Here is a 12875-nt window from a genome sequence, read left to right on the forward strand (position 1 = left end):
TGTGACATTTGAAAACAAATTCTGCAACATGATGGCAATACGACCAGAAGGGCAAGTGCCCTGTCATGCTGCTGCCCAAGGTGGACCACCAGGTGAGTTTAGGGGCTTCTCAGTAGTCTTCCAACAGCCCGTTGGAGGCTTTGTGTGCTGCAGGCTGTTCACGTCACCCACGAGACCTGTACAGGGACTGATGTCTGAACCCACCGTGTTGAGGGCCAGTGCCTGGATCATCACTCCTTGCTGCTTTTTTCTGATCTTCCCTAAGCCGTGGTCATTCATTCCCGACAGTCCTAGCCATCAGCTAAATGTAAGCTCACCGATATGTCATGCTGCAGACAGGCTATCGCTGGGTGATTTTTCAGTGAATGTCAGACCAAGGTTCATGTGGAAAAAGTCTCTCGCTGCTCAGTAACAGTGCATCAAATCCACAGTGCTTTGTACTTTTAAGCTCTTCCTGAGTGATTCCAGGTTCTTGATGTCAGCCCACTTTATATCTCCTCGCATGATACAAGGCACCCATCACCAGTCTTTGGTGCTTTCCATTCCCTCAGTCCAGCTCAGCCACAGACATGCAACACATGACAGATGACAGATGGCTTTGGGAGCTTCTGCTAAGGCAATATCTCCCTTTTGGTGTTTAAGCGATAGCCAAGTTCCTCCAGAGTGTTATTTATTATACTCTTACTGTGCACAGACTCATTAGATGCAAAACATTCTGCCAGTCAACTTTATTCTGCTCCTTCACAGCTGTCATACTGGCAGCTGGAAGACGATGACAGATGATGGTGATGGACAGGGGGACTGTAATCAATACAGCCTTAACAGATTTAAATCAGCATGCCACTCATCTATGGGAAATACTGTAACAAAGTCTTCCCCTGTTCCTGCTGTATACGTGCAACGACTTGGTGCTGTGTGCTTTTTTTGCATGTCATACGTACGCAGTCGTGAGGCGAAACTTCAGCTCGTGCCCCTGTACAAAAACAAGCTAGCACACGGTGGCTGGCAAAAAAAATGCTGAATGAGTGCCGTCACCTGGTGAGCTGAAACAGAGCCTGCGTGGGCGTGCAGCCTGACTCCGGGAGCCTGCAGAGAGAAGCGTACTGTACTTGGGAGCTCGGGGAGCAGAGAACTGCTGCTGCCTCTGGCCAACAACAGGGAAGCTGATGGAGCTGGCGGGGACTTCCAGGAGAGACGGTTGTGCTGAGGAAGGTGGTCATCCCCACTCCAAACTGGACGTTAAGCAGAGCCTGTCACCTGTTTGGCAACGAGATTATTTTTCTTCAGTGGCAGATTTCTGCTACTGCTTCCTGCACGAGAAAAAACTCCATATTTTTCAGTTTGCTGGGGCACACCATGGCACAGCAGCAGCCCTCCTGCTCAGCTGCCTCTGCCTTGCCTATCTTGTTCATAAAGAGCTGTGCTTTCATCTAGCAAGTACCAGGCACGCTCCTCCACTGAGGATGCCAGGTCATAAGTTTCTGCAGCATGAGTTTTGATGTAGGATATTTGTAAGGGTTTGAGTTTTGATTAGCAAAACATAGATTGACTTTTCAGAGAAATGTTTGTTGCAGTATTAATTTTTTCAGCACTTGTTTACGCAAGTAATTATAAGATAAGATGATCATATTTCATTTGCATTTGCTAGTGCCACTGTCTTCTGTTTTCTTAAGCATTATCAGAAAACCAACTGATTGCCCATCGATACAAACCAAATGTTAATACTAAGCTGTCTTACTCTACACTAAATTCCAGGAGGAGGAAACTTCAATCAGGGCACATTTTGTAAGGAACAGATAAAGGACAATCTTTAGCTGATACCACAGATGTGGTGCCAATATAAAGTTGCTGGGGAAATTTATTCAAGTCACAGATTTTATTAAGAGGAGTGACAACAGAAAATGGCTTAACAATAGCTAAGTGAGGCTAAGAATAATGAGAAATACAATATTGGGTTAATTTGTTCTACAGCAAATTAGCAAGGTAGCAAGGTTCCTCTCCCCTCCCCAAATTAGCGGCGTTGACTCAATAAGCACTGCTGAGATTTTGTTATTTTTATTAATGATTTCCAGGCTGCTTTTTTCATGTCCTCGCCCCTGTTGCTGCCCTCCTAATGAAGTTGGTGTGTAGTGACAGGACACAGCGGAGCAGAATCTTCCTCGTGTTAATCCTGTTTAATACCTTAAGGTTTAATTCCATTTCAACATTGTCAGACAGCTAACTTAATACTATTTGCTTATGCAACAGGCAAACCGATGGGATGGGGGTTCTTTAGGCTGCTTCTTGCAACCGTCACATATCGCACCGAGCAATTTTATGCTCGCTGCTGCTGCTGCCAATGTCCCCATGGCCTCTCCTGCTCTCCTACCCTCCTGCCAGTGTTTCGATGCTCCTTTTAAACTGCTGCCAACAGCCCCCTCTCTCCTCCCGAAGGGGCAACGGCCTCTTCCAGAGCCTTGCCCTTGTCTGACTTCCTCATGGCGAGGCAGGCTCACCAGAACGGAGAGCAGCCCCACAGCACGAGCTTCAGCAGAGCGGCCATGCCCTGAATTATTTTTCTCATGTCTTCTGCCTCAGCCATCCCACAACAGCATGCCATTGTGATTTTTTTTTTAATGAGGCCGTTCATCGAGGGGCATTTTCCCACAGAGCCTTGCCTGAGAGAAGGGTGGCATGCGGTGCCACCTCAGACCACAAACCGCTCTCGGGCTTTTCCCTTCCGCCTGTCACCGACGCGCCAAAGGAGCAACCCTGCAAGCCGGAGGGCTCGGGGGCCCGGCAAGGACCCCAGGAGGGCAGGGGCCAGCCCGAACAGCAGCCCCTCCGCTCCCCGCTGGGGCCGCCACGGCAGCCCCACACCTGCGCGCTCTGCCGCGCCCGCCCGTAAGATGGCGGCCGCGCCGCGTGCGCCTCACGTGACCTGCCCCCACAATGCCCTGCGCTGCCCTCTGCCCCCGGAAGCGCTGCTCGCTGCCTCACCGGGCGCGGCGGTTGCCGAGAGCCACGGCCGGCCGCCCCCGCTCCCCTGGCCCGCTATGGGGGTCCCGGCCTTCTTCCGCTGGCTGAGCCGCAAGTACCCTTCCATCATCGTCAACTGTGTGGAGGAGAAGGTGAGGCGGGCCGCCCCGCAGCCTCCTGTCCCGGGACGGGCCCCTCTAGCGGCCGCCCCGCGGCTGGGGGGGGGGGGGCTGAGGGAGCGCCGGAGGCCGGGGTCGGGGTCGGGGCCGGGGCCGGGGGCCGCAGGCAGGGCCCGGTGGGTGTCGCCTGCCGGCGCTGGGCGCTGCCCGTGCGGCGCCGCTCCTGCCCCTCTGTGCTCTCTCGGCCGCTCCCGCTGCCTTTTCGAGTGGGGTTCGTCGGTCTGGGGTTTCTTTCTTTACTTTTTTGCGTTTGTTCTTGGTGGTGTTTTCTTGACCGGGGGCTTTTAGCCTGGCTGGAAGCAGCCGGCGTGGGGGAGAAGTTAGGGCTGCTGCTCGGCTTGTGCCCTGCGGTGCGGACCTGGGGGGCAGAAGCCGAGGGGGCAGAAGCCGGGTGCCTCGGGCAGGTTTTTAGGCCCCAGGCGGTTTGTTGAAGCCGGCCCTCCCGAGCATGGTGGCCGCTGCCTTTGCCGTGCCTCGGGCAAAACAAGTGGATTTTGTGAAAGGTTTGGTAAAACTTCTGGCGAATAGCGGGTAGTGGGGATACTTTTTGCTGGTTCTTGTTTTGTTTATGTGCTTGTTCTTCGTAGTCCCGGCTTTTCAACAACTTTTTTGTAAATTACAAGCTGAAGGAAGCTTTAGGACTTGTTGAAAACAAAAGTGAAGCTGCCTGTCTTGGAAGGAGTAAGGAAATGCTAGTGTGAATGGTTAAAGGTAACTTGTGGGTCTGGAAACTCGTCTGTCTCTGTGAGATCATCCTGTTCTCAAGCAGATCAGTTCCGTGGTGCTGCGTGTGAAAGCTGGTGCCAGCACAAGGGTGAGGGTGGGAATGAGGCATTTGAGAAGAAACTGAACTGTCCCTTTCTAGCTGCACGAGTTTTGTACAAGATTAAAACAATGTCTTGGTGTACATATGGTCATACACTTCCTTGGGCTCTCATTCTCCTAGCTTTTCAGTACTTCACAATTGTATCATTTTCAGATCTTATTATTTTTGTCAGTCTTTTCTGTCATATATTAGTCCTTCTACAGCTTCCTGCTTTAGCCTGATTTTCTTTTTTTAATGTGCTCACAACGCAGCAGGTCGTGCTTGCATCTAAGGCTTAAAACAATTGGTTTAAATTAATTAAATTTTAAATTAAAACTGTAATTGGACTCTTTAACCTTGAGTAGGTTCAGCTTTTTTTGGTCTTGCTGGTATTTTCTAGTATAGAAGTATCTCCTGCCCAAACATGAAGCTGATTTTCCCAAAGACGTCGTCTGAAATCTGGCTTTTCATAGCACCAGAAGATGCTTTTTGATGAAGACTTAGTCCTGACCTAGTTGCTGGGCTCCATGGGTGGTCTTTACTAACCTGCAGCTCACAGTAGGTACAATTTGTTGATTGCTTTGAGCTGGCTGGTGTCACAGTCCACTCAGTGGACTCGTGATGCTTCATTTACTATGATCTTGAAGCGCAAAATATCAAGGTGTCCATGCCAAGGGGTTATGCCTTGATCAAACAGCACAACTTTATTGTTTGCCTGTAAAGCGGCGTGTAATAGATAGTGACAGGAAGGGAAGAAAAGGTAAAGTAAAAAAGAAAAGGAAAGAGGATTATAGCTACCGCCACGGGTCCAAGTTCTTCCGATTGTCATGATCCTTGGTGGGGAAGATCTTCAAAGTTCAGTTGCTAAGGAGCCATCTTTTATGCCAAACAACACACCTTGCTCCTCCTCTGGCCCATGGATTGTTGCCAGTCTCCACCTTCTCGAGCAAGGTTACCAACATGTCCAAAGAGGAGTGCCTGAGGTGTGGTTTGCCTTAGAGGCAGGTAGCTTTAGGCCAGGAGGTGTGTTTTTGTATTATAATGATATTATAATGAAGAAAAGTTCACCTGAAGTTCAAGTTTTCTGGTTTGTTGCTATGACAGCGGTTGTGATCCATCTTCTGGAAAGCAGTTATGCGGCCTTATATAGTCGTTCCTTTCAGTCCCAGGTAGCAGCATAGTACTCCTCGTACCATGCAGTTCTCCTTCCCAGGGTCTTTGCATCTTGGTGTCCATGAGGACCACATTCCATCTCCAGGTCTCTGTTGGCAATGTTGAGACAATATAGTTCTCTTTGGGCCGACTTACAGCTGGTCACTGCCTGCAGTTGATGGCTGGTGTTCATCCCGTCCCTCGCACCAGCACTGAGCTCTGTATGGTTACCTGGGGAGCGCTCTCTAGGAAGTAACACAGCTTGAAATAACATTGCCTTATATTTTGCTAGGCCCGTTCTCAGATCAGCTGGTTCCTTTGTGCACATCATTGGAGCCACACGTGAAGGCTTGTGCCATCCTCAGGGACGTGGTGGGAGGTGGAAGGTAATGGGGAGGATGGGGATGTCTTCCTTCAGCAACAGCACAGGCTTGCATTGGATTTGAATAGCTGCGCTGTGATAGCTTCACAGTGCAGTGAACACGACGAGGTATTCTCTTCAGGGTTAACTTAGTCAAAGTTTTTCCAAGAAGATGAAGTCTTGAGTTCATGCTTCGTAAACTGTTTTTTTCCTGTATGCTTTTCCAAATAAGTCTGTCGTCTTTTGTCAGGTTGTACTAGCTGTGTTCTGCCCTTCGTAATACTGTTTTTGATCCCTGCTGCCAAGCATGTGATGTGGCTTCTGCCTGCTTGCTACCTCCTGTCCCATGGGAGAGACATGCCTCCTGTTTGGGAAACAGTGTAGTGTGAGGAGATGGAAATGTGTAGGCAGGGTAGAGAAGATAAGGGAAAAGAGAGTTAAGTAATTGAATTATGTATTGACGTTGGGTGGTTTTGACTGCATGTGTTACCTGCCTGCCTTCAGCGAGATTCCAGCATATGCAAATGGCAGGCAGTTCGGGTTTAGTATTCAGTTCTTGTTACAGTCAAGGTGTTTTTGCATTTCAGATTCGGGCAGTGAAACAGAACCATAGATTTGGATTAATTAAATGTTGCACAGTTAAAACTGTGAGATACTCCTTTTGTTTTTATTACAATTGTGGTTTCAGTTAGCCTCTCTCAGCATGATGTGTGAAGTTTAGTTTACCTGTAGCTGCAATAAGTGGATTTTTTTTTATTCCAGTGAATAGGTAAAATCTGAGGATTTGTGCTCCATGGGGAACTATTATAGAAGCATGTGGTTTGTGGGTTTACAAGTGCAGCTTAATCACCGTTTGTATGAGTGTTTGCTCTGGAATAAGCTGTTGGCAGCTAGCAGTGATTGTTCTGGTTGCTTTACCAAACTCTTGGGTTTTGTGCCATCTCTCATGTGACCTATTCTGAGCGTCTGGGCAACCCTTGGTTCAGAGGGCTGTCAGGTACATATCTCGTATTTGAGTAGCTCTTTCCACCAAAGCAGGGAACTCACAGAGGTGAACAACTTGTTTGGTTATAGTCAGCATCACGGCTGGCTGTATGGTCCAAGCCGTTCGTTCACCAAATCCCCTTTTCCTCCATTACGCCAAAAGTTCACGTGTGTGAATGAACACCTGTTTCAGCAGTACAGTTAGGCTGTGGAGGCAGCAGCTTTAATAGTTGTCTGTCATATTTATAGCCACGCTGGCAAGATAGCCTTGGCACTCGGTAACCGCGAGGTGAAGTTTAGTTTTTGTTTTCTGAAGCAGTGTTCTTCTGATCAACAGGATGCAGGTAGAGCTTTGACAATATAAAGTAGATTCTTTTACAGGTTTGTCTTAATTGTGAATGGATGTTTTACACTTTTGTCTTGCAGGCTTGTCCAGCTGTTTCTGGATAATGCTTTAAGATCAGTTTATTTAAAAGTAGTCATAATTTAAATAGCAAATATATCTGCAATCTGCAACAATTAAATAGTTTGCTCTAAGAGCAGGAGACATCATCACACATTTGTAAATTATTAAAAACTTGTATTAATCTTTATGCAATCAAAACTGCTCAAATATTTAGGTACAATAAAGGTTTATATAGTTTTGGTTCTACTGAGTTTGTGATTGTATGTCCCTTTTTTTGGGTCTTTAATAATTGGGCTTGTAGCAGCGAATGTTCTTTATTAAAAGAAATGAAGAGATACAACAGATTCCGTTGGGCCAAGTTAGGTTTACCATAGCTGAAATGTCAGATCCTGATGTCCTCATCTATGTTGCTTTGTTCCAACTTAAGAGCACGATGCAATTACAGTAAGGACAGCATATGGATAAATCATATTCATTAAATTTTTTTATATTTAAATCTGGTCATAAATTTGAGAGCATACTAGGACAGTAGTGAGAAGCTGTAGTTTGCCTTACTGTAGATTAATTTAAACTTCTCTCACGATGTAATCAGCTCTATGTGTATTTTAGGATTGCTATAAATCTCTCTAATCAGAAATTTTGTATCTCCCAGTAGCTTGTCTCTTTGAAATATTAAAAAGTTGATCCATGTTCTCTTACCATGCTAGATTATTTCTTTTTCTTAAATCTGATTAATCTTCTTCTTAAGCTGAGCAGGAAGAATAAGAGGAAGATCTTGAAAATAATATAAAATCCAGGAGAGACTATTCTTAATCAAATTCATATGAATTAATAAAGCTGCAACTAAAGTATCATATTTGAAGATCTGTTTTCAATGGTTTCAAAAGAGGCTGTAGATTAAAAGTGAACAGTTTCGTTATATCACAAGAGATATCGCTACCAGATACTTAAACCTTTTACAAGGCTGTTCCATTAAAAATCTGATAGGTTTACAAGAATATAATGGTGAAGTTGCTGACACAGCAGTATGCAGATAAAAACTGAATGGCTTTCGAAGACATCTAAAAGAGATCATGCTTATTTTGCTATACCTTCAAGACTGAAAGTAAGATCTGTGAGGGGGACAGTTTTATTTTCCATATCACATAGTCGTCAGCCTTTGATATCTTCTGAGTCACAGCTCTGGCAAGAGGTTTGATGAAAGATCAAGTAGAACACAAGGCAAGCTTCTCGTCCCATTATCTGATGTTAACCAGAATTAATACTCTTCTTTTAAAACTGTAGGTCTTGGTTGCCCAGAGTAACTTTATTAGAACTGCAAGCTACAGTACAGTGTTTGCACCTGACAGTTGGTTTCTGCCAAAACCATGTGATTTGTGTTTGTGCATTCTAGAAAGTTCAGAAAAGGAAGCAAGCAGTGGTCAAGGTTTCATCTGTCAGGATTTAACTAGTTTGGGTGAATAGTATAGGAAAGATGCACACTGGCAGAAATTTCACCTGGTTTAAAGTAGTGAAATAGAAGGTCTTAGTGTTCAGTTATTTAAAAATGACTTCACAAAATTGCCCTGAAAGAATTGCATACACCTATAACTGAAAAATGTGAATACCAAATAAAGACTTACTTTGCTTTAAAGGTTTTAATTTTTGCCTTTTAAGACTGGGGCAAGTTCTGCTAGTTCTAATGATACTTTAAGCAGGAAAATTGCAAGGAAGTCAATGATACAATCTGTAAGGTGGTTTTTTTGGTGTTTTTCTCCTTTGGAATCTGATAGTTTGAGCTCTGTATCAGACCTGGGAAACTAATTTAATGAGTAGCAGGCAGCAAGTCTGCAAACAAATTCAGAGGGAGTGCTTGATGTTGGTTGATCGGCTGTGGATAAGTTTCATGTGAAGGAGGGGACCAGCAGCACCACATCTTTTCCTCCTGTCTCATGCAATCCTGTGACTGTAGTCTTACATGTAATAAAATGACATTCATTTCCCTTCATTTCGCTTTATGCCAAGCTCTTCAAGAATACGCTTCTTTCCAACTTTATGATATGTTGTAAACCTTTTTGGTCATAATTTCTCTGAAAATCATTTTACTTTTTCTTTATCAGCTCATGTCTGTTCCATGCTGTTGGTGTTTAATTCAGTGGTTTACATGTTTGGCTGGTGGCCTTGCTTCGGAAGGGAGAATGTAGAATTACTCATGATAGCTGTGAGAGTGTTGTTAACTGCCGTTTGACCAAACTTTAAAAAAGAAAACAAACCAAACCCACCACAAACAACAACAACAACAAAAAAAACCCACAAAAACCACCACCACAACAAACTCCCAAACAAAACAAACAAAAATGGCAAATGTGTGGTGAGGAAACAAAACTGGACCTTGTAGAGGAGGCACTCTTTGAAGCACTCACCGGTGTTTCAAAACTGCTTGCTCTGACAGCTTGAGAGAAGGGGGTGAGGTTTTTTGCCTAGGTGTTACAGGGCTGACTCCAGTCTCTGCTCTGGGGCAGAGGGACTGTTGTCTTCACCTAGGTACTTACTTGTCATCAGCATGGCAGCGTATGCAAAAATAACATGGGACTATTTATCGCTTCCAGTTCAGCTGAGATTTGTTTTCTTTGTGCTTCTGGGTTTACTTTTTGTCACCTGTTGTAAGTGTTCAAGAATGTCAGAGTAGTACAGGAATATGGGTGCCTGTAGGTGGTTTAGGGCAGTCGTAAGTTTGCTCTGAGTTTACAGTCTGCACTGTGGCCTGAGTTTCTTCTTGGTTAGGCAGCAGCCTGACAGTGGAAAAAGTGCTGAGGTAAAGGAGGTGAAGCATTAGAGTAAAAAGTTTACTTATTTTCGGAAGTAGAAGGTAAGGACTGGGTTTTATTTAGCATTTCAAATATAGCCACAGAAAAACACAGAGACAGGAGTTGAAGAGTTCAGGGTTTGAGGATCTCGGTGCATTGGATAGTCATGAGGGAAAGAAAGACATGTGCCCAAAGTGGAGGTTTGGCTGGTGGGACCTGAAAGGATCTCCTTTCTTCGTGTAGTGGAATTTGAGAGAAGTCCTCTTTCTCATTAAATCTCATCGCCCTTTGCTCACCAGGATGTGCTGATTACTTTGGGAAGCCTGTCGGTCATCAGTGGGGCTCCAGTATACCGTCAGCTGTAGGTGAATCGCTTTTACTGCCCTGTCTCCCCCAGCTATGCGTGTGACTTAAATATCAGATTGCAGCGAGAAAAGGCAGAGGGGCAGGTTTGTTTGGATGTATCAGTCTGGGGATAAAAAACTAAGCATTTAAAGCAGGAAAACTTTGATTCTTCTTGGTTATCTTGTTAAGGTTATAGCATCATATTATAAACTTTGAAGTCCTTTTGCTAAATTTCGAGGGAGTCAGTATGGTCTTGGCAGTAAAAAGAATTGCTTTCTTGAATAACAAAGTGCTATTTTAATAGTGTAAGCATGCATTTTCAGGTAATTATGTGGGTAGCGTGAGTGTGTACGTTAATACCTCTGGTTATTTGTGATACTTCTCTATAATCGAGTACTGCAGTGTTTGTTTCAACCGCATTCACAGGCGAAAGAGTGCAATGGCGTCAAGGTTCCGATTGATACAAGCAAACCTAACCCTAACGAGGTGGAGTTTGACAACCTGTATCTGGATATGAATGGTATAATTCACCCTTGTACACATCCAGAAGACAAGTAAGGCTTTTTTTTTTTTTTTTTTTTTACAAATAGAATTTATGGATAGCATTTCAGATGTTAAATTGAACGCTCTATGTTTTAGGCCGGCACCCAAAAATGAAGATGAAATGATGGTTGCTATTTTTGAGTATATTGACAGAATCTTCAACATTGTAAGACCAAGGCGACTTCTTTACATGGCTATAGATGGAGTAGTAAGTATTGATATATTTAGTTCCCAGTAATGACTGTTTGTAAAATTAGGGTAGATGCCATCTGCCTATATACCTGTGTTAATTTAGTTATGGTGAAGGTAATTAAAAGTATTAATGGGATTTGTTGTCCACAGTGTTGTATGAGCTGGCTAATGTAGTCTACTGCAGTCTGAACTTTGTTTCTGAAAAGCAGGAAACTTCTGTAAAACAGTAATGCTCCTCCGTTCTGTGGCTTTAGTAATAATTCATGCTGCAGGCTAGGAAAGACCAGAAAACCATTGAAGCAGACTCACTTAAAATGGGCTGTGACTTAGTTGTGCTGTGGAATATTTCCCAGGCTAACCTTAAGGGACATTTGAGGCTGAAAGCTTGTCTTTTGCTATTCCTGATCCTCGTCTGCCCTCAGTACATCAGTTGGTCTAATGAAAGATACCACCCTTTTAAAAACTTTGCTTTACTGAGGATTTTTCTATCCAGCTTGCATATTCTCACTGAGAGATGCCAAAATGGTCTAGCAGAGACTGCTGGTAGGACTTTTAAGCTTTGGCTGGTTTTCTAGGCTTTTCAGTTTCTCAAAGGTAAAATGAGCATCATTAAGTAAAAAGTTTTTTTAACGTGAATTTGAGTGCAGGAATTCTTAACGTGTGTGTATGGAGAAGTAATCCAAACAAAATGTTGATGTAGTCTTTTCAAAAACCCCAGCTGAGCTGCTGTAAATAATAGCTCACTGCTGTCTGCTGTAGTCTTTTTGTTTTCAAGAGTTATGAATATAAATGTAGGAGTTTCTTGTTGGAAGATAGGTATGTAAGAAATAATGGGTTTGGATACATGTCATAAGTTTCGTTTATTTTGCCAGAGAAAATTTGATTCCTTGAGCTTTGTGGGGTTCTGAGATGGGAGTACAGTTGGCTTTACCTCACCGAGAAGCTTAAGAGACCTAGGCAGAAACATGTCCAGCTGTCTGCGCTGCCATGAGAGCTAGTGGTGATGTGAGACAGGGACAACAGAAATCACTGTTTCAGTTACAGTTTAGACGGATGTCTTGTTAAATGCTTGTATAATTACAGACTAGCCTATTTCAAAAGACTGGTCTTGGCTGCCAGAAACAACTAGCAGAAAGGAAGCCATTGTCCAGATGCTATAACTGATTTAAGCATTGTGATACTGTTTTTTAGGCTCCACGTGCAAAAATGAATCAACAGCGGTCAAGAAGATTCAGAGCATCAAAGGAAGGCATGGAAGCTGCTGAAGAGAAGCAAAAAATAAGACAAGAAATTCTGGCAAAAGGTAAAACTATGACCATATCTGAGGTTTTTCAAGTGAGAGTCACCTTGTTTGTTTTGAACACTTCAGGAAGGGATGTCTTGCTTAGTGGATATTCAGATGTGCATTACCAGGAGGAGGGGGTAGCAAGCCTACAGAAGAATGCCTCTGTGTTTTCCAAAGTTAAGAACTAAGATAAAACAAAATGCCACTTTTTTTCTTCTGCTGTCTCCTGCCTGTAATAGATTTGTGTTGAGTACTCTTAGTTCCTTTAGAAGAACAGGGATAAGTGTAGTAGTGGGAAACTAGCCAGCTGTTATGAAAGTACAGATTTCTAGGGTTTGGTGAAAGGATAGTTGAGGCTTAAAAGCAGGGATCAAATTAAAATACTACTCCACAGGAATAATGAACTGTGAGCAAGAGTAGTTCCTGGGCAGTGGAAACTCTAAACTCGGTGAGGAAACAAAGTCAGTGCAACTTTCGAAGGGTGACAGTGACATGACTCACGTGAAAGGAGCATGTGTAGCTGACGCATGCTATCTGGGCTGGAGCAATTAATTCAGGTGACTGTGTAGGAAGAACGAATGCTGTAGCCCAAGCGAGATGGCCATTATGTAACTTAGAGATTAAAAAGGGAGGACAAAGACTTTTTTTAACGTTTCTTCCTGTAGCATTTCGAGACTACGAAGACCCTTTATGAAGCTCAGAGATGAGAGAAGTTGATGTAACCCTGTTTGTGAGCCCAAGTGAATAGATAGTGGAAACATAGGGGAGAATATGTAAGAAAATGATTATTTCCTAATGTTTTATGTCATTTAGCAAGCTTAGTGTCTTTGATATTTCTTTCACAGTCTTTTGACAGAATAGGTAGTGAAATCACTTGTC

At 43.9% G+C, this 12875-nt stretch overlaps 1 protein-coding gene across 2 annotated transcripts in view; it reads left to right on the forward strand.

Annotated features, from left to right (window-relative positions):
* The first annotated feature begins 2954 nt into the window (after positions 1 to 2954).
* Positions 2955 to 12875, forward strand: part of XRN2 (5'-3' exoribonuclease 2) — a 52381-nt gene continuing 42460 nt past the window's right edge. For both annotated transcript variants that reach the window (XM_040611933.1, XM_040611934.1), the window contains exons 1-4: positions 2955 to 3110; positions 10403 to 10530; positions 10616 to 10727; positions 11903 to 12014. In XM_040611933.1, the coding sequence (XP_040467867.1) occupies positions 3036 to 3110; positions 10403 to 10530; positions 10616 to 10727; positions 11903 to 12014 (427 nt within the window). In that variant the 5' untranslated portion in view covers positions 2955 to 3035. The remainder of the gene's footprint in view (positions 3111 to 10402; positions 10531 to 10615; positions 10728 to 11902; positions 12015 to 12875) is intronic.

Source organism: Falco naumanni, chromosome 12 (genome assembly GCF_017639655.2).
Source record: "Falco naumanni isolate bFalNau1 chromosome 12, bFalNau1.pat, whole genome shotgun sequence".
NCBI lineage: Eukaryota > Metazoa > Chordata > Aves > Falconiformes > Falconidae > Falco > Falco naumanni.